Genomic DNA, 22,921 nt, shown 5'->3' with positions numbered 1-22,921 from the left:
ATGGATCAGTCAATCCATCTAGCACTAACCTTCATTGAATGTACTGAAAGAGAGAAGAGGGGAAACTACCAGGTTATGAATTACAGTGTTTGCTCAGGGGCATTGTGTGGCACACACTCTGCCTCTGTGTAGCTAAGGCTCGTTGTACATCCGGCAAAGAGACGGGTAAACAGAACACACACAAAAAGCATTGAGAGAGACAGAAAACAGTGCTGTCAGCCTGTGCTCAGCAGAACATAACACTGTTAGTCTATTATCAATATGACCAAGGGCCACAAAATGATGAGCAGTGTGTGTGGTAAAAACAAAACAACAGCAGGAAATGCTCCACTAAGAAGAAAAAACACAATTTTTTTACTTTATCTACTGGAGAGGACTTTATTGTTATAATGTGCATATTTTGACTTCTTCATATATATTTGTCACTCACAATCAAAAAGACAAGTTTGTAGTTGTACACATTATTCTGTAAGCATCACTCAGAAATGCCAGAGCTGCTCCGTTTACATTCATGTGGCTATGTCACCCCTGGTTACACGGAATAATACATTTCTGAATATCTATATCTTTACCGACATCAAACAGCATGATATAACAATAAACACTTTGCTTAAAATGTTTTACATTCACGTTTTATAAAGAATTTGATACATACAATATTAGATATATAACAAAAGAATATATTTTGTATTTCTTTATATTTCATAATCCACATATGTTGCTTGTTTCCTACCAGTGATCATGTTTTCTGAAGGTTTTTTTTTTGTACTTGAAATTATTATACACAAATAAATAAAACATAAACAAACATAACAAGAGTTGATTTTGGCACATAAAAATGTTAAAACATTTCCTTCAAGCGAGAAAGCCATGGTGAACCACAAAATATATTTGTCATTTCGAGACAAAGACAACCACATTGATCTTGACTGGTCTGAAAACCTAAGAAACCTAATCTGTTATCTATACTCGCACACGGATACACACACAACCCATAAAAGACTTGAAAAGGGACCACATGATAATGGGACTGTACCACAAAGAGCTTAATTAATTGAATTGTCAGTGTAAATAGATTTTCAATGAAACTTTTGTAAAAATCAAACACAATTCAAACTAAATAAGCTAAACGTATCCAAACACTAGTAAGCTTTACATTGTCAGCTGGACTTCAACGAGTTTGTAAACTCAAAATATAATGTTCTATGTGTTTTTTATCTGTTGCTTTTGAATCTCTTGAAGAGGCAAAAAAGTTCTTGACATACAATAAGTTAGATAATTGGTCCTAATGATAATTGTTGCTCTAATCCAAGGCCATAATTAAAACTTAAAATATTAAAAAACTAAAAATCCCTTTTCCTTTATATATATATAAAAAAAGAAGAGCTCTACTTGAGGCATATCATTGGATCTCAGTTCATTTTGAAAGCTACGAGTATAAATTTCCCTTGGCATGGAGTTAATTGAGACTCTTTCTCAATGAGATGTTTTAGTCATGAAGAACGTCTACGCACTCTCTTCATGAGGATGAGAGGCTTAATGTCAGAAAGTTTATGGCTAGATAAGGCACTGACACAGTGGTGTATGTCTGCTTTGTGATGTGCGTCAAAAAGGGAAAAGATGTGCTTGAGATAATTCTTGGTGGACCCTTAATGTAAGCCAGCTGTTGCAAAATCAAACCATCCTTGGGAAACAAGGTAAAATGTGAGAAATTCACTGCTGCATGCTAACATATACTGTAGCAATGACTCGCTCCAAGCCTGTTGTATGGTGTGAAACATGTCCTGAAATATTATGGGCATTTCCATATCTCAGTGTGTCACCTACAGTAAACCTTAAACCTAGGGTATAAGTTAACCTGTCACACCCACTTATTCCATATAAACACACATTCAGCTGCCCAGCCATAGAGGATAATATAGTGTGTTTTACATTTCCACCAACAATGACCTATCGTAAAACCAAAAATTGATTTATAAAAAGAAAAAAACATTTTTAAATGTGTTTAACATATAAATCAAGTGTTCTGAATATATTTGAGGTCTTTTGAGAGGTGTTTGGAATAAAACATAAGGGTATGATTTTAAAAAGAAAGTACAGGCACATTTCTTTTGCCCTACAATATAAAGTCAAGTCAACCACTGAACACAAATGGAGCAGACTGGACAGTACAGTGTGTGGTTGGGAAATGCACAAAGCCATTGCTTCATTCTGTCCTTTTCTCAGGGGACACCTTTCATACAGTAAGAGACCTTTTCAGAAACCTTTCTCTCTCACACACACCATTTCTTCTCCAGCATTCAAGTAGCATTTGAGAGGGAACTCCCACCCGACCCCTTCATCAGATGGATAACCAATGTCTGAGCTGGAAAAACAAGACAAAATGGACAACAGAAAAATGTAAGGACGTTTGCTTTGTGTAAGGGCTATGCTCTCTTAGCTTAATACTGGTAAACTGTTCATTGCAAATGTCATTTTGCCCAGGTCTTACCTTGAACTGTCTGACATTACCCTCAGCCACCAGGTGATGTTCATGTTCTGGAGTAATGCAGTATGCTATCCTCTGCAATGGAAGGCAAAAAGTGACACAAAGTGAACTAGCAGACATAAACACAGCAATAATGAACCACAAATCTAAACAAAATCTCAATTATCTGCTTCAAAACAGATGGCAATGTGGCATTTTATTCGTCATATGTTAGATGATCTCTGAAGCCATTTAAGGTAGAATGCCGCTTGTGGAAAATATGAGTGTGAAAGCACTGAGCCAGATGTCAGTAGTATGTTTGTGGCTTTGGGAAGTGACGCATTTACAGATGAAAATATCTCATAGTTCTAGAACCACACAAAGCCATGAAGCAGACTTAAGTCAAGGACAGATTTATTGAGGACATTGAAAGCATGGAATCTCCAGGAGGTTCTGCTGGAAGTTAATCTGTCCAGCGTTCTTACTAGTGAGTGAAAATGAAGGGGTGTACTAATGTAACACCTGCTATAATCTGACTTCATGTGTGTGTGTGTGTGTGTGTGTGTGTGTGTGTGTGTGTGTGTGTGTGTGTGTGTGTGTGTGTGTGTGTGTGTGTGTGTGTGTGTGTGTGTGTGTGTGTGTGTGTGTGTGTGCGTGCTTGTGTGTGTATATATATATATAATATACACACTATATATATAATATACACACTGTATATATAAAATAAATGTGTATTGCTTTTTTCAGTATGTGTGTGTACCAACTTAACCATATTTTGGGGACAACTTTGTAACCAGAAGTGAGCTAAATTTTAAAATTGTAAAAATGTATAAAGTTAGGATGTGGGTTTTAGTATCTATAACTTGCAGTATGTAAAAATAAAAGAAGTTTATTTCCCGGTTTAGATAGCTAAGTACACGCGAGTGTATGTGTTTGCTAACCTCTTTTAGGGTGCCTGGCATACTAAGGAATTTGTAGATGGCGTAGATGGGTACAAACAGCATAGAGGACAAGGCTATGGACCAGCCCACAATATTTGACCAGTAAGGGAATGTATATTCATCATATTTCAGGTCACCGGAGGTAACAATGCTAGCGATCACCACAAACTGCACAGAAAATAGAAGTTAGGAAGTACAGAAACATTAAGAAGTAATTCACAATTCTGTACAAAAAAATCAGATTTTTCAGCAAAGATATTTTCAGCAAAGTTTTGGTCAAAACTATTTGGGCCCTACTTTATATTAGGTGGCCTTAAGTACTATGTACTTACATAAAAAGATAGAGTTAGGGACAGGTGAGGTGGTATGGGTAAGTTTAAGGGTAGGGTTAGGTGTAAGGGAAGTGTCAACTGTGTAATTACAAATGTACAGAAATTAATTACAGACGTAATTACATGCAGGTATTTTTTCAAATGTAAGTACAATGTAAAAACATGCATGTACACAATAAGTGCATTGTATCAAATTATTAATTAAAATGATAGTACATAGTAGTTAAGGCCACCTAATATAAAGTGGGTCCACTATTTGATTGTATCCACTGTATTTCACATCCAAATGAAGTGCCTGTTTTATCTGAACAATGACCAAAAGGTTCCCATCTAGCCTGTAAGAACTGCTAGGGTAGGTTAGGTTACATCCCAAAGTGAATATGTCATATCAGAAAATATTACAGACATATATGAGAAATGACAGGTTTATGTAATAATGTTCGCTTTACTTGGGTAAAAAAAAAAAATCTTAGATTTTCTTCATAAAGTACATTTTTAGGTTAACTGACAAAACTGGTTTTAGAGATAGGACATAATATCCCTAAAAGTCACATCAGGTCTTTATGTTCGTTCTTTTTCACTCACCAATAAGAATACTGGACTGACAAACTTCCAGCAGAGCCTCCAGTAGATCCCTGGTTTGAAGCCCATCATCCGTTCAATGTCCTCACTAAATCTGTCCACGCCTAAGAGACAAATACACAAAGAAATTAGCAGCATCTGGACATCCTTTTAAGATAAAGGAACCCGAGACCTTTCTCTGAATTGTGGCTTCTCCTCTTACAATATCAATGATGATCTGAACTCTCTGTACTGTACTCTTAGACAGAACTGTGTTCAAAAGTTATGTAATGTAATTTAAAGGAGATATGAGAAGTCAGGAAGCAATGTCACGGAATGCAGTGCCGATAATCATGACATTTTTTAATCCCGAGGCTTTTGAACTATTTGTACATGTTTGCTCTGGGGGAAGTTACTGATCCTTATATTCATGAAGTAGCCAAGGATCTTTCAAGAGTTATTGTAAAAAGAATATTACAGATAATGCATCTGAAAGTAAACAAACAATTTTAAAAAGTCACAGAGTACATAGGACTATAAATGTCCTCCCATTCCTTACACGGGTTGTCTGCAGCAACTAGAACCACATATACATACAAGTAGTTTGTTTAGGTTTATTAGGCTGATGTCACTTTAAGATCTCATGCACGGTTGTCCCAACTGCTTACATTCACATACTCGACTATGTTTATGTAAACCTTCTGTGCATTTGACAGTTTAAGCGCAATAAGATGTGAAAGATAACTTAGTTTAATACTTGCGCTGTTTGACAGGCTTTTAGTGTTTGCCGCAAAGGGTGTATGCGCTCAGAAAAGAGCATGTCAGAACAGCGTTCAAATAAAATGTTTAGCCAGCAAAGCTTTAAAATGCATGCAAATAATAAACTTTTATGATTGTGAATAACTGCAATGACAAATCATTTTATATTATACATATAATAAAAAGCTGTATATATATATATATATATATATATATATATATATATATATATATATATATATATATATATATATATATATATATATATATATATATATATATATATATATATATATATATATATATATACAGCTTTTTATTATATGGTTGTCTGTGGAGAAAGATGCCCCCAGAATCCACAACACAACACCAGTGTGCCGAAAAACCTGTTACCGACTGCAAACCACAATAATTTTACTAGATACAAGAAAATATGTTATCAAATTGGGAAAACATGAACGAACATACAGATTTACAGATTACATGGAAGGATCATCCTTTTATGGTCTATGTAACGTCCATGTAAATCTGAATTAGGTTGGGTCAGTAGTGGAGGATGATCTATAAACATGAATGTATGTAGTTTATATCTGCTTACCATAGAACCAAGATACTCCAATGGCCTCAATCAGCACCCCAAATAGAATGGATGTCCCTGCAGCATACTTGTCCAACAAGGTCAACACATAGATCCCTCCCTGTCATGACCGAGATACAAGACAAATGTTGCTGAATAAAGGACTTCTATTGATTAATTCATCCTTAAATTGTTTGCATGTCATTTTGTATTATGGATTTTGCCTGCTCATGATGTAAGTAATCATAGAAAAGCACTATGCTAAGTTTTTATTTTGACTGTAAACCAATACATGTTGAAATCATCCACAGTGAAGCTTCAATTAATGCAATCAAACGGCAATGAAAGATATGAATAAAATGAATAAATATTATGCAGTAAAAACAGCACAATATTTACAATCCAAATGTAAAATTTTGAAAATGTGATATTTATAATGTGACAAAAAACAAATATTAACAAGTGTATTTTAATATTGTGATACTGCCTAAACACAGGCAATTGTTGGACTCAAAATTAAATGACACAGACCCAGCAGACTTACATTTGTGACGCACAGAAGGGCTACTAGGAATGTCCCAAATGCTGTAGCAAAAGTAAATACTTTTCTATTCCTCTTGAGGATTTTGAAGTCATCTGAGAGCCCAGTGATTACTGCTTCCATGCCGCCCATCTAAACAGGACATAAAATCAAATAAAAGGAATATATTTTACTCTTAAAGATATATTTTAGAGCCACACTATTTTAGTTGTAGTATTAATTATAAGTACAGTATATCTGTATTTATTTATTATTATTTTTTGTCTATTCGATTTCATGCGAGATGGCGCTGGCAAATAAGAAGGTGTGTTTGACAGAAATAACTCTTAACATGCTCTTTACCATACAAAGACAATACCATTTGGTAGCATATGTACCTAGACAATAAAACGATTAATTTGTACTCACAGAGCTGTCAATTCCAAGGGTCAGAAGCATAATGAAAAAGACTATCGCGAAGAATGTAGATCCAGGTAGAGTTGAGATCGCTTCTGGATATATAATAAACACCAGTCCAGCTCCTGCACACAGATATTAACAATTACAACACAGATCAGCAGAAGGACACTGCACTTAAAACGTTTGTTTAGGGTCACACTCTGGTTAACCATAAAAGAAGAAAGAAAAGTACACAGTGTAAAACTGAGAAACATGAAAAGGTTGAGTAATACATAAAAAGAAGATGTGGGACAGTGAAGATGTGGGAGTAACAGACCCTCAGTGGCCACATCCTTTATGTTGACGCCATGCTGATCAGCCATATACCCAAGTACTGAGAAGATGGCAAACCCTGAGAAGAAACTGGTTATGCAGTTTATTGTGCTGGTCAGAAGAGCATCCCTGCAACAAAGCACAAAATGAAAGTTTGCATTAAAACTGCTGAGAAGGATCTATGACATTAACACTTTAAACCCACAGTGAGGCGATGCCAAAGCTCTGGTTAAACCCCATTGTGGATCCATCAAGTCTCTATCAAAACTCATTTAGATGGTTCCTGTCCAGATGAACTGTGAAGTTTCAGGTTTATCATTGTTTTGTAAAAGATTGTTTCCATGTTCCCACAATATTTGCCAGTTGCAATGACTAGACATTACAATAGCCCGATTCATAACCAAACATAGACCAGGTCTAAGAAGAAAAAGTATAACAAATCATGTCAGATTTTAAACATTTCAAAATGTGTGACCTAGGGTGGAACCATTTAGTGTAGTCTGTGAAGAAGCGCATAAATCTGAGCAGCCATCTGCTTGCAACATATTGTCCTGGTGGCCAAATACTAAAAAGGTGGAAAAAATTGCAGAATATTACGCTCTAGCTTATTTAAATGTAAATAATGTGAACAAGAATTATTTTAAACCGACATTTTCATTGGTGTTCTTTATCTTCTGTCAGAAACAAAAGTAAATATTTTAAGATGACTGTAGATTTTAGGTCTTAGTAAAACATCTGTGCCCTGGATAGAAAAAACCTGTTGGATCAACGGGGTTCCAGCTGTCAACATATTGGGATGTGAAATCAATACGGCTTACAGTAAGTCATTAACATGCTTTAGATGTAGGCATTGACTAGGCATCAAAAGCATGGTTGCAATTTAACACAAGCTAACCGAAGTGTGCACTGATTTTTAAATCAATAAATCAATGAATCTGTGTTCTGCCTCTTTACACTTTCAAAACACTTCATACATGAAAGGAGATCTCCCCATTCACAAGCCTTTTGTGACTAATCAAATGTTTTACCTATTTAAACTTTAGCAGTAATTGACAAATTGATTATTATGACAACCTTATTTACAACACCATTCTTTCATCCTGACAATTTCCACCTCTTGTAATTGTAATTTCCATCTCTGCTATAAAAAAATGAATTAGTCTTGTGATGTTATTGAGTATTAAAGTGCCCCATTATGCTATTTTAAAGGCTCCTGATTTTGTTTTGGAGGTCTCCTGCAACAGGTTTACATGCATCAAATGTCAAAAATCTTTTTAATTTTCTCATAATATACACATCATAATATACACATGCACATCACCACATTTTGCAATGATTCTCAAGTGACTCGTTGGATGAATCAGTCTCTCTAAACCCCTCCTTTCTGCGAGCCTGCTCTGTTCTGATTGGCCTGATGAACCAGTCCATTGTGATTGGTCTACCACTTACAGTGCACGTCGGAAAACAGATGGCCAATACCGGAGCAGTGCGGAAGCTTTCTAAAGCTCAGCGATTGTACACTCTGTAAAGACAGTCACGATGGCGTCGATTTTACCATATCAATCTGAGCGCGAGTCCGATGATGAAACATTGGAGGAAATAGCTATTCAACCCGGACCCGACGTTTCACAGTAATACACTACTCAATTTGAGGTACATTATGAGAAAGTGGTGTAACTGTAATTTCTCGACATCAGCATTAACAAGACATATGTACATCGACAAACCAATGTGTATATTTCTAATTTATTGCGGTGCACATGCAGGAATTTTATCAATAACAGTGCATGCATTAGCCCAGCACTAACGCGAATGACTGATATAACATTAAAGCTTGCAAAAGAAATCTTGTTCCATCCTTTATCTTTACTCAAAGTAGTAAGAATGACAGACAATCTGCATAATGCAAATATCTTTTCTAGTGACGTAGAACTAAAAACGTCTTGTTAGGCGGTTCAGAGTCGTGCACTTTCGACTTTACAACTTTGCAGAACGTTTACATTCACAAACAGCTATATTACACACTGCATGAAAGGGAATATTCCATAATAGGGGCACTTTAAGAGGTTAAATTCTCAGCGCACAACCGAATGAGTGGTGAAACATCTTGACCTTCTGAGAATCTTTTATTCACAAAGCCTACAAGGTGATTTCCACCTGCTAGCACCACTAACAACTTTTCCCAACTTTTGTCTCTGGAAACAGCATTCTGGTTTTCTCATGAGAATTTCAACCTTCTCAGCTTCTCAGTATAAGTGGACTACCATTGTTGAGCTTCAGTTTGGAATGGACATGGATCAAGCAATAAATCAATGTAAGCCTTCAGGTAAGATTATTTTCCTCACATTGGAACATGTTTTTAGTGACTAAAGAAGAATTGGGTCATTCTGTTAATCTGAAGAGAAGATATGTTTAGAGAATTTACCACTTGTATCAAAGATTTGTCGTACCTGTAGCAGTTATTGTCAAATTTATTGTAGCTAGCGAAGGCAATAAGGACTCCAAACCCAGCTCCTAGAGAATAGAAAATCTGAGTAGCTGCATCAATCCATACCTGCAGCAAACAAAAATCAGTGACAATCCATCTAAGAGAAGTATGTCGTTGTGACTATTTTACATGATGTATATCTGGAATTAGTTTATCAAATAAGTTGAGCTCTATTAGCATGAACTTACGTGAGGGTTATTGAGCTTCTTTAGGTCAATGTGGAGATATGCCCTAATTCCATTCATTGCACCAGGGAGAGTGATGCCTCGAATCAGCAACACCAACAACACTATGTAGGGCATAGTAGCTGTAATATACACCACCTAAACACACACAAAAAAAGCTCAGTCAATTTTTGCCCATTGATTTGAGATTGCTTCACAATGAAAATAGCTATATAAAGAAAATATTATTACTAAATAGAGAGAGAAAAGTTTTAGACTCATGATTGACAGGAACAGACAAAATCAAACAGCTGTACAGCAAATATAATTTAAGAGTTTTTGCACCTTTCCAGAGGATTTGACTCCCTTCCACAGGCTGAAGTAGAGGATGAAGACGACCACAACAAGGCAGATTGTGAGCTCCCAGCGAGGAAGACCCAGGTCATTGATGCCTTTACTCTCATGGATGTGCAGCACCCCACGCCTGGAGGAGGATAAATGGAAAGTTAGATAAAAAAAAACGACTGTCCTAATTTGATATTTTGCGATAAAAGTATTTTTATATGGCATTTTTTTGACACATTTTAAATACAAAATATTTTGTAATAATATAACATTCTTTCTAGAGAAATGTGCCTTGTTCAAAGCTCTCCAGTAGTAAAGGAAGTGTCCTGGGCCACAATCCTTCTGGGACCACAAGATTTTTTGAGTGTTTTCCTCATCAAACAATAGATGGAACTTAGCAACGAATCTCCAACAAATAAAACACCCATTACAATAATGTGCTCTATTTTTAGTTGTGCTGAGAAAAGTGTTAAAATATTAATCTTCACACAAAAACTGCTTTTGAATAAATACTGTACAGGTCCATTAAGGAACACCCTTTACACAGGGGTGTGGGGGGCCTCACTGAGTTACAAGCCACTGAAATTCTTGGAGGATGAAGGAGTAGCTTGTCACTTAGCGTCACTGTTCTTATGATACTTGGAAAAGGGGGTTTTAAGTATCTCTTTTGAACGTATCAGATAGAAAGGGATGTTATCCCAAGTCAATGCATGATAAAACCTTGGCCTGATAACTGAAGAACCTATAAAGAATCTACAATTACAAAGAATTTAGTCCACGTCAACTCTGTCTAGAGAACTATATCTTGTTTTTATTGCACATTCTTACACCCTTTTATATGCTTTATATGTTATGCTTATGCTCACTCTCTTTTTCCTCTAGACAGTCCTCTCTGTCCTGATGTTTTATACCAACATTAACCTAATCTTCACAGAATTTTTTATAGATTTGATGAAAAACATGATTTAGCCAAAAAAATTGTAAGGACCAAATGGCAGGTTTGATTATATTATATTCAAAAATTGGCTCTCACTAGTGCAACAATGTGATCTCAGAAAATATGGAACACTGGATCCAAATGTAGTGTCTAAAATGATATAATATAGAAGGAACACAGAAAAGAGGAAACTGAATTAAGCTAATCCGTGTAAGGACAAGACCTGACAGAGAACACTGGAAATGCAAGGGTTTATATAGTATATACACAAGGGCTAATTGGTAACATGACACAGGTACGAACAATCAGGGAAAAACAAGAAGTGTCAGAAAACCAGGTAGAACTACAAACTGAAGACACATAACCATTATAATTAATATAGCCAGACTAGTACAAACACACATAATTTCAGTCTGTCACACACTGTGCTGTATCAATTGTTTCAAAAGATTTTCCAGATCGTAAATTACCCATAAAACCCTTTTTCCCCCCAAGTTTCTAGCTCCCCAAGAGGGATGACCTATGTTTCTAACATTTTTATGGCTGCATAAATAAATAAAAAAGGGGTGAATAATGGTTAAGACCAAAGGTTTCCCAACCATCCAATGACGAATATTATTGCTGGTTTCTAACAAAATATCTGGATACACCCCATGAAAGCAGTCTCTGTAGAATGTGATCTAAATGATTCCTGTGCTGCACCTCCCAATGAGGTTCAAAGAGGAGAAACAGTACAGACCATTGTTCTTATATTATAAACAAACCCCTATAGCACTGCCAGAACGTTGCTGTAGATTTTCCTTCTGAAAGAGGTATCTTTTAGAGGAAAACTAAATCCTGCTCTGTTTGAATGCAATTTGTTTGCGAGTTCCAACTTTAGTAGCCATGATATTAATGGAATCAGACTTGATCCATCTCTATTTTACTTTTAAAACAACATTGAAGATCCAGAATATTAGCCTTAGGACAGTTGTCAAGTGACAAAGTGTCATCCGCAAATGATACCAAATTCTTCCCCATCTGTTCAGCCCAACTGATTAATCTCCTACATGTGTGATGATTCTGCAGTTGCTCAACTTCTCATCAAACAAGTAATTTGGTCATGCACTGGAAATAAGGGAATAAACGGGAATGTCAGGTCTACAGAAACATGGATGATGAAGCCATCCAGGCTGAGTTAATGAGGAAAAGTAAAGCCAGACAAACCCTCAAGGCTCAAGAGACAGGAGATGGTCCAATCCCTGCCCACTCATTCAGAGTGTTTGAAGGCTTTAATTTGTGTCATCATTCCCAATAACATCACGGTAGGACTTGTCGACCTGCCTGTCCTGCTACAGCTTGACCTTCACTCCAGTCCACTATCTGTGACATTTCATTTGACCCCTGGCCCTTTAACATACTTAGCTACACCCTATACAAATCTCTTTGATTAGATCAGTATGTCATTACAATAAATACTTTCCCAAATGAGCTCACTCACATTTTACACAAGATTATGCATTAAATGGATGGATTTATTCACTAATCCTTTAATGATTTTTTAATTAAATCTTTTAGAACATTTGGAAAACACTGGAAAAAGATGACTTATATCCAAGGTAACAAATACACACAAGCCAAGCCTACATGTTATGCTACATTTCATTAGGGCAGTGTTTCCAACCACTGTGCAGTGGCACAATAGTGTACAGTGACAGGTTGTCAGGTGTGCTGTGAAACATTTTTCAAATTCTCAAAAATAAATACAAATAAATACTTGAAATAAGAATATATCATCACTGTTGGGCGGAAACCTTATATCTCTAAATTTCAAAACAAAAATTTTCCAAATGTTTGTTTTTAAATATTATAATGACACATGCAAAGACCATATATAAAGCTATAAAACCGACTTTGACACAACAGTGTTATTTTAAAAAATTCAAGATTTCCGTCTGACAGTGGCGATATGTAAATGTGTTGTTTTATCATCACCAACAACATCATACCTATATGACCTAACTGTCTTCCTACCTGACTTAAGCTTCACCTTAAGTTTCACTTTAATTGAGATAACTACTTTTAATATTATTTCACAAGTTTGAGTGCCCATATAATCTTAGTGAAAGTGGTAAACAGATTTGGCTTGCTATCTGCTATAGAGGGGCTCGGAGAGGATATTATACCCGAGCTCCGATTGCCCCCTATAACAGGCAAAATTGTACAAAAAAGGAGGAGCAGGGGAGGAGGAGGGATGCTGCAAGAACTAACAATGGAAAGAGGTAAGCTGCTGGTTTTATACCTTGGTATTAATTGGAAGATTAGATGGGCGTACTCCTCCCGAAATTACGTTTAAAAACTTCACATGTCATTTGAAGCAATGCATGTTTGTGCAATTTTGTTATATTTTAGTGCTTAGTGGTGTGCCGTGGGATTTTTTACTTATCAAAAATGTGCTGTGGGAAAAAAATACTGCATTAGGGTGTTTCCAAGTCATTTTTTGGCTTGCTCACCAGAGGTATTAAGGCACTATTTCATGTAAAACTGCTTTCAGAATTTTTTTTTGCACAACTAAAGCAGACTTGACTAGTGCAGAAGACTACATGTATAACAAAACATTGCATGTGACATCAGTCTTTAAAATTAACTTTAAAAAAAAGGGGGGGGGGCAAAATGACAATTATAAACCATTGTTTTACATTATGACAAAAAAGCAACTGTCATTATTTATAGTCTAAAAACACAAAAAAAACAGAAACTGAAAAACCGTCCTGGATAATCTTCCTAACTTCAAAAGCAGACCTGCAGCAGATCTGGAGCTTCAATTCAGTCTGTGTGACAGCGGTTTGGTCAGGACAGATGTGAACACAGCCTCCTCTAATTGAATAATTACATTAGATTATCAAGTATCTTGGCAAGCGTTCTCTCTAGAGCTATCCATTCATCTGATGTCCTGTCCTAAGTCCAAACACCTGATTTCAACATCTCCTCAGCTACTCTAAGCCAGAAAATGGCCACAGAAAAAACCTCTGATGGCACGTGGGGTCTCACCACAGCTTGCTTAACTCTAGAGAAAATTATATTTGTTTTCGTAACAGGCAACAGAATGTCCTAAGATGTGTTTGTGAAACCACACATTCGTTGTGGTTATGGACCCCCAGGGCTGACACAAGTTCAGTGCGGATTATATATATTTTTTATATTTCCTTCCTTTTTATTTTTGTAATTTATTAAAACAAGCAGAACAAATAAATAACATTTGTGAGGCTTATAACCTTCATATAACATTTAGAAGAGTAATTACTGAAACACAACCCCATGGTATTTGTTTAAACTTCATGATAAAAAAATGAGCAAAAATAAATAAATAAATCCAACAAGCGCATTATAATGAACCTATATTCTAACTAACAGTTCATTATTATGTGTTTTTTATTGATTCTTATTTAAAGGCACAATAAATATTTAAAAAATATCTTTCTTGGCTTTCCAAATGATTATATTTTTTCCTCAAAATCCACTATTTCTGTCTTCATGACATCAGTCGGGTGTTAAATCTGAGACTGTGTGTGATGTAACAAGATTTCAGTAATGACGGAATAATTCGATTTAGGACACCCGCTGTGTAAAACAATACAATGGAGCAGTAACGGTTCATTATTCTCAACAAACACTGATTGACTCGAACATGTCAAGATCGGCAGAGACAGCATAGTGAAAGGATATGTGGGCGGCGCACAAGATGATGAAATTTGCTTTGTTTAGCTTGTCATATTTTGCTTTTGTCTGATTGTCGGTTGTTTTAGAAAGATGTGTAGCATGAGGGTTTGTGTAAGACCAATGAATTTGACTGGGTTTTATCTGGGGTGCCCAGATTGACAGCTACTGGTTAAACAGCTTTTTCTAAGATTGGTTTGTAGCTATTCTGAGCAAAATACTGCTTAATCTAATATTGAGTGTGGCACACCTGCTGAGCATGTGAGTTTGCTGTATGTGTGACGGTAATGAATATTCTTGGTGCTGTCCCCTTGATGGCAGCAATACTGGTGGCCGAAAACTATTATAATGGAGTGGCAAGAGGGGGGAAGAGCGGAGGAAATGACAGCTTTCCACATCCCCTCACATACAGAAGACAGCTGGGGAAATGACACTTCAAAGCACTGCTGGGTGGGAAACCAGTCCAAAAGAGGGTAAGAGCACAGGAGAGGGAGAAAGTGAGAAAAACAGCTAAACAGACCGTGAGAACAAGACAAGCAGTAAGTACAAGAAGTGGTAGATCACCAGAAAATAAAGGAAAAGGGAATAAACAACTTGAGGGTTTTTCGGGAATTACTATATATATATATATATATATATATATATATATATATATATATATATATACACCGATCAGGCATTGTATTGTGCCTGATATTGTGTTGCTCCCCCTTTTGCTGCCAAAACAGACCTGACCTGTCGAGGCATGGACTCCACTAGACCCCTGAAGGTGTGCTGTGGTATCTGGCTCGTTGTTGTGCTCCTCAAACCATTCCTGAACCATTTTTGCCAGGCCACCTTCTTCCATTCCTCCGTGGTCCAGTTCTGATGCTCACGTGCCCACTATTGGGGCTTTTGGCGGTGGACAGGTGTCAGCATCCTGACTGGTCTGCGGCTATGCAGCCCCATACGCAACAAACTGTGCACTGTGTATTCTGACACCTTTCTATCAGAACCAGCATTAACTTATTTTGCAATTTGAGTTACAGTAGCTCGTCTGTTTGATTGGACCCTCTGTTCGCTCCCCTCGTGCATCAATGAGCCTTGGCCGCCAATGACCCTGTCGCCGGTTCGCCACTGTTCTTTCCTTGGACCACTTTTCTGATTGATACTGACCACTGCAGACCGGGAACACTCCACAAGAGCTGCAGTTTTGGAGATGCTCTGACCCAGTAGTCTAGCCATCACAATTTAGGCCTTGTCAAACTCGCTCAAATGCTTGCGCTTGCCCATTTTTCCTGCTTCTAACACATCAACTTTGAGGGCAAAACGTTCACTTGCTCCCTAATATATTCCATCCACTAACAAGTGCAGTGATGAAGAGATAATCAGTGTTATTCACTTCACCGGTCATAATGTTATGCCTGATTGCTATATATATATATATATATATATATAGTACACACAGCCCAGTTAAAATAAATTGCTGTTTGGATTTAAATAGGCAATGCTTAAGAGTCAATGATTATCATTATTGCAGTGGTTCTAGCATGTCATATGTTTGGCAACAGTTCTTCTAACCGTAACTGACAGAGTGTGTAGCTTTTCATTTCTTAAACAACCATGTAGGAAGAAGTATCATGGCCATATTCCTGGATGACAAAGCCAAGATTCATCAGGCTCAAATTGTGAAAGAATGGTTGGGAGGGAGCATGAAGAATCATTTTCAGTCCAGACCTTAAATTATTTGAAAGCCTTTGGGATGTGCTGGATTAGACTTTACAGAGTGCTTGACTCTTGCATTCTTTATATTTGATGCTTGATGGAAATAACATCACAACATTTATTTCCATCAATATGTGCATACATTTTTGGTCAAGATCTAATATTGACAATGCAAGAGTCTATGTGTCTTATCAAGGCAAATCAAACTTGTTATCCTTATCCAGGATACTTTCTGGAAAGCATTAGAAAATAGCTAAGTATTATTAAAAGCTTATTTAAAAGCGTTTTAATAATTTAAAATGAATAAATGAATGCTTTAGCAACAGTTTGTGAATATATGTGTCTGTACTCGGAGCTAGAACATCTGTATATCTGTGTATTATACTTTCAAAGATAATTCTCACACTTAAAGGAGTAGTTCGCTTTAGAATTAAAATTTCCCTATAATTTACTCACGCCCGTATCATCCAAGATGTTCATGTCTTTCTTTCTTCAGCCAAAAATAGATTAAGATTTTTGAGGAAAACATTCCAGGAACATGACGTTTTGTCTGTGTACACCAGTTCAAAAAAGGCAGGGTAGGGCGAAAAACTCATCAAATTTCCTCCTCCAACTTCAAAAAATGTCCGACATCGTTGTTTTACCTTTTTTTTGTAAAGTGCGTTTGACTTAGTCTTTGCACGATGCTGCGTAAACACTGGGGTGGTACTTCGCCTACATCATGTGTGACCTTTCAAACATGACTACGTAATGCAGAAAGTTGTGGACACTAGTGCAAGATGAGCATTTGTGGTTAAAAAGTATAATAAAAAAAAAAAAAGAAAATTACAGATTGTTTTGCTGGATAAGACCCCTATTCCTTGATTGAGCCCTTTGAAGGCGCATTGAAACTGCAATTTGGACCTTCAACCCATTGGACCCAGTTGAAGTCCACTATTTGGAGAAAAATCCTGGAATGTTTTCCACAAAAACCTTAATTTCTTTTCAACTGAAGAAAGAAAGACATGAACATCTTGGATAACATAATTATCAGGAACTTTAAATTATGAAGTGAACTTATCCTTTAATGTGCATCAGAGACTGTGATGTTAGACTCTTTTAAGAGATTTCTGAATATACAATCATGCATACAATTTTTGCAATAAATTGAAGGAATGAACACACAGGAACCCTCACAAGAATCTGATGACATGTGTCTCTATGATTTTGCGCAAGTGATGTTGGTTCTTCATTGTTCCACACATTCTTCTTGTTTCCCCTAACAGGAGGAGCCAAGTTTTCCCTTAGACAAGGAACAGGGCTGCTTTTCTTTGAAGTGCAAGCGCCTGGCTTTCTTTCAGTCTACATCAAGAGTTTTTTACATAGCCATCATAGAGGAGTTTCAGAGTTTTCGAGTGGCACATAAAAGTTTCAGTGATACTGACCTAATTTTGAGCACTTTTAAGCAAAAGTTTTCACACCCGATCAGACAATCCATTCTGTCCGTGTTCTACCCATGAGCAGCAACAGGGGACAATATATTTGGATGATTTAAAGGGATTGTTTACACCGAAATTAAAATTCTGTCATCATTTACCCACTCTCATGTCATCCCAAATCTATATGACTTTCTTCCCTGTGGAATGACAAAAGAAGATATTATAAGGAATGTTGGTAACCAAACAGTTTTAGTGACCATTGACTTCCATTGTAAGCGATACAAATATCAAACAAAGTCATACAGGTTTGCAATGAGGGTGAGTAAATGATAATGATGACAATTTTCACTTGCAGTTGAACTTTCCTTTTAAAAATGAAAGATCTCATGAATGCTCAGTTGCCAGATTTTCTAAGTTGAAATGTGGCAATATTACTGAATAAATGCAGACTGAAAACATTTTCCTTTGAATTCCTCTGTGATCACTAAAGCCAACAAACTTATCCAAAAGGCTGCCCCTGATTCATATGCATCTCATGTCTGAGAAAAAGAAAACAAACAAGAAACAGGTTTTGTAGCTTCACTGTTCTAGAAGAAATTATAACAACTGCTTTAAAATTTTCCTTCAGCGAGGATAAGAATCCTCATCCAGCCACAAAATAATAATAACTGCTAGAATGGCTGGAAATCAATTTGTCTTCCAATACTAAACTAGCAATTATACACCTCACCGGTTTAGTCTATTTCATAGCTGACTCCTCATTAAACTAGCAGCAGGGCCGTATTTATGCATAGGCATTCTAGGCACATGCCTATGCTCGCACGTCTATGGGGGCTCAATTACAATAGCTTCAGAACATCAGTCAAACCTCATAACTCCGCCCCGCCTCCATTGTGAATGAAGTGCTGAATGCAGTTTGGACCTTCTCTGCTTGTTTGCAATGCAAGGGAAAATAAAGAACTGATTCTTTGAACAAGTACATTGTTTTCTTGACTCAAGAAACACTATATATAAGGCTAATGTTTTATGTATTTGAGGAGTGGAGAAGAGTGTCTTAGTCTTGCATTTGTTGTCGAGTCATACCCAGAACTGTCTTAAACAGCCTGTGCAAAGCACTTCATCTTTTATAACATAAGATTTTGGACAAATGACAGAAAAAACTGAGCGCCCACATAGCTACAATAAACACTATTATTAAGTTTATAAGTTGATGAGAACGTAATGCGATGCACTTACTTCCTCATGTGCGCTTGTTCTAATGATGGACAAAACATTCGCTGGTCAAAAACCTTGTAACTCCATTTGAGCTTGATTTTGGTAGAATGTTAATAGTTTAATAACACATGCAAGTGTTTGACCATATATAAAGCTCCAATATCAACTTTGAATACAGTGGCCCACAACAGTGGCCCACAAATTTAATTTGCCTATGTACTGTATGTCACAATATGAGGTAAATCCGGCCCTGACTAGCAGTAATGATTAGCTACAGCCCAAAACCCATCAACACAGCCTGACAGAGACACAGGCACAGCCAGGTTTCAAATGTGTTTTTCATCTTTTCCTGTCTGATCCAAAAGAAATCATCCGTATCTATAAGAATGTTTTCATGATCTCACACAGACACACACACGGTTACACGGCCAATACTGAGCAGATGTGCCATGCTTGTGCCAGCTCTGCAAAACATTACATGCTGAATGGAATGAAAGAATGGATAGAAAATAAATCCCGAACAGCGATAGATGAGTGATACCTCCATTACAAGCTATATCAGCAAAACTCCATAGGAAGCGGCAAGCAACTGGTATGACATGAAAAATTGGAACAACGTCGGAAAACATCACAGATATTGTGAAGCATAAGGAAACACCTGACTGGTGAAACAGCTATAGCACTGATTTTGTTAGTGGATATGTTTCATGTACTTGTTTTAATGTGTTTGAAACAACTACTTGTTTTAATAAGCATGGTAATTGTTCTTTTAACTAACATTGACATTGCTTCACACCTAAAACTTTGTCTGCTTCCATGCTAAACTTGTGCACAACAACTCAATTACAACTGCAAAGCCACAGAAGAAAAGATTTTTTGACTCACTCATAGAACTCTGCAGCCGGTGTGCTCTTGTACTTGGCATAGGAGGTTCCATTACCCAAGAAGGTGCCATTGATGAGCTTTGGATCTGTACAGTTGGGGCTGTTCCACGGGTTATTACATGTGAGCCAGGGCAGCTCACTCGTCAATGAAGCAAATAAGTAATACAGAGACCATGCTATGATGACGTTGTAGTAAAAGCCCACATACAACGCTATGACAATCACAGTGTAGCCCACGCCTGAGGAGGAAAGTCACAAATATTTTGTTATATTATATGTGAAAAAGTTTGCTTTAATATATGAAGTTAAAAGTGTGTGCACTGACTTCAAAGCCACATCAGAGCCACTGTATAACCTAGTTCACTGCCCTAACGAACAGTTTGTTGGCTTTTGTTGGATCATTGGTTTGTGTTCGCCCGGTCAGTGTCAAAATGAAACATCTGTTTTGCTGTTTATTGAGTAGTGTGTTAATAGCTAGTTATGTGTTGCAACTCACAGTGTTTTGAAAACATGGTACATTTCTTCTCAACATAGTTTACAACTTTTCAACGTACCTTTAAATACAGGGCAGATCTTCCAAACAGTAGCTGCTCCCTGTCTGTTATACTGGCCTAGGGCAAGTTCCATGTAAAAGAGGGGCATCCCAGCAATAAACAGGAACAGAATGTATGGGATCAAAAAGGCACCTGGGGGACACATTATAGAATTTTACATTTGATCACTGACAGAATTCTATAGATGGCCAAAGAATAAATGACAGCTAAACAATTGGCATTTGTCATTGTAGCTTCTAATGTATTGAATGTTCATTCGACAGTGGAGTTAGAGCCTGTTTGATATGATCAAAGTTCTTAACTCTAACTTTGCGTAGTTTGCATTATAGTATATTCAGATGTGAAAAATCATTCAGTCAGTCATCATAGCCATTTAGAGTTGAATGGTATCATGTCTTAAGTTACCTTCCCATGAAAATGTCTGATCCCTGTCGCATGTTGTTTTCAAAATCAGAAATGTTAGAAATTTACCCTGTTCTGTTTGCATTTGTTGAATGATTATATTATATGATAGTATTCAATATTATAGTTTTATTATTATAAGTGGTGCTTTTGTTTATCAAGCAAAAGGAAACATTTTGTTCTCTATATAACATTTTTGTTAATTTTACTAAAAGGCCACTGATTGTCATAATGCATTTAAGTGAATACACTTTTGCAACAAAAAAAAAAAATCAGTCATAAACACATTTCTGTCTCAAGCCTGACCGACACAGCTAAAGAATTAGAAAATATATTTATTTACTTATAAATGATAAAAGATAAGAAAACTGTTAAACAATAGCCCGCTAGTATTTAATTAGTTATTTATTTGATTGGAATAAATTGGCATCATGAAATGAGCTCTTTTCAAGTATCATTGGTCATAACCTCCTGTGCCTAGCAATTTTTTTAACATCTAAACAACACACACTAAAAAAGTTTAGTTATGGGTAGCCGTAGTTACCAGAAATTCACAGTAAAAATTCAGAGATGATGTTACAAGCATTACAGGACGGCATCTTGGTGGCTGCATATGTTACAGTTTTGTTTAAATCATTAAATGATATTATGTTGATATACCAACCTAACATTTATAGGCTAGTTTAAAAGTATGAGTATTGATTTGTTAAAAATAAATACAATAATAAAAAAAATCTCCATAAATTATAGGATAATTCATTCTTTTTAATTCTGAAAAACTAAAATCACTAGCATTCTTTCATTTATTTTAAGATCATCTTACTCATCCGGACAACAATAAATTGATTTAACTCAAAAGTATTTCTGAAGCAGGATGGAGTTTTTAGGCTGCTCCGTCAAATTGTAATTAAGTAAAACACATATTGTTCATTGGAATTAGCCAGTAATGTAAAAGCAGTGGTGACCCCTCAAAATAAATAAATCTTACCTCCTCCATTTTTGTAACACAGGTAGGGGAACCTCCAGACATTGGCCAGGTCCACAGCAAAGCCTATGACAGATAGTAGAAAGTCCAGTTTCTTGCCCCAGGTCTCCCTCTCCACATTCTCACCGGAGCCGGGGGTACAGCCGTGGGAGCTCGGAGAGGCCACGACTGAGGAGTTCGTGTACTGGACCCCGTTCTGCTCCTTCACCAGGATGAGCTCCACTTCCTTTTTCTCTACGTTAAACTGTTTCAACGGGGCCACCGAGGACAGTTTGTGCTCGGGCAGGACTTGGATGTTCATCTTTGCGCCCTGGCGCTCTCGTGGCCCCGAGGATGTGGAGCAAGTGAGAAGCGTGCCGCTCGCACTGACGATGATGATGCTGTTGATGATGCTGCTGCTGCTGCTGAGGATGAAGATGATGATGAATAGGAAACGCTACAGCAGTTGCTCTCCCGGTGAGGTCGAGATTGTTGCCCAGCTGAAAGAGAGGAGAAATGAAAGTTTACTGTTACTGCGAGACATTAAAGCATCACATGCACCATCCACACTCTTAAACAACCGAGCGCGCAAAACGATTTACGATCAATTCGAAAGCGTTTTGTCACGGTTAAAGAAGAAAATAACTTTACAGTGACAATCACTCGACATTTCTTGTTGGACGCACCACACTTCATGGAATAACTGTATATATCAGCAGAAAGTCTCTTTTGGAGTCTGGAATATTTAAAAGATGACTCTGTACTTGTCAACATCAGGGGGTCCCTCCATGATCCGTCCCTCCTGCTTGATCCAGAAAATGAGAGACTGCTGCTTCTCATGGAAGTTTTTACTCTCCCCTCCCTTCCATCTGGAGGCTATAAATTGTGGTCATTTAAACCAACATCCAGTTTCTCCACACGTGATATTTTCTATATGATCATTATCACCGTCGTCGGCTTGTTAATATTTTTGAAGCTTCCCCTCCGCCCCCCGAATGCAACACTCATCCACAAACACGCGGTGCGCCACCGCTGGACTGCAAAAAAAAAAAATCCTTGCGAGAATTTTTTTTTTTTTTTTTTTTTTACATTTAGTCTACTAGGCTACATAAGTTTGAAAACATATATAGGGTTAAAGCTGTGCTTATAATTTAGAAGATTTTTTTAAATTTTCTTAATAAAATTGTGGTTCAGTGTTGTATAGAAAATATTGAGAACATTTCACTAATAAAACCAAGAGATACATTTTTTAACATTTTTA

General features: G+C 36.9%; 1 protein-coding gene across 2 annotated transcripts; it reads right to left on the bottom strand.

Annotated features, from left to right (window-relative positions):
• Nucleotides 1-356: 356 nt before the first annotated feature.
• slc6a2 (solute carrier family 6 member 2) lies at nt 357-22,699 on the bottom strand. Of its 2 annotated transcripts, none has more exons than XM_079811146.1 (15): nt 22,425-22,699; nt 21,685-22,160; nt 20,295-20,426; nt 19,742-19,979; nt 9,887-10,025; nt 9,566-9,700; nt 9,340-9,443; nt 6,894-7,018; nt 6,587-6,699; nt 6,182-6,310; nt 5,659-5,758; nt 4,326-4,426; nt 3,409-3,576; nt 2,492-2,563; nt 357-2,365 (listed from the first exon to the last, which is right to left on the bottom strand). In XM_079811146.1, exons 2-15 carry the CDS (start codon nt 21,980-21,982, stop codon nt 2,342-2,344), a joined length of 1,878 nt encoding a protein of 625 aa, XP_079667272.1. In that variant the 5' UTR covers nt 21,983-22,160; nt 22,425-22,699; the 3' UTR covers nt 357-2,341. The 2 variants fall into 2 exon arrangements, with proteins under 2 accessions (XP_079667272.1, XP_079667273.1); XM_079811147.1 differs by having other exon boundaries at nt 22,347-22,691.
• Nucleotides 22,700-22,921: the final 222 nt, after the last annotated feature.

The sequence above is a fragment of the Gobio gobio genome, assembly GCF_949357685.1.
Source record: "Gobio gobio genome assembly, chromosome: 2".
Taxonomy (NCBI): domain Eukaryota; kingdom Metazoa; phylum Chordata; class Actinopteri; order Cypriniformes; family Gobionidae; genus Gobio; species Gobio gobio.
Note: the sequence above shows the minus strand (reverse complement) of the source record. Positions and strands in the feature narration are given on the sequence as shown.

What these genes read in the sequence shown, in the direction of transcription:
- slc6a2 (XM_079811146.1), bottom strand. Translation starts at nt 21,982, where the DNA reads ATGAACATCCAAGTCCTGCCCGAGCACAAACTGTCCTCGGTGGCCCCG. An exon ending in GAGTCAAATCCTCTGGAAAG is followed by an intron (nt 9,701 to 9,886) that starts GTGCAAAAACTC and finishes GTGTGTGTTTAG; the next exon opens with GTGGTGTATATTACAGCTAC. An exon ending in AGAAGCTCAATAACCCTCAC is followed by an intron (nt 9,444 to 9,565) that starts GTAAGTTCATGC and finishes TGTTTGCTGCAG; the next exon opens with GTATGGATTGATGCAGCTAC.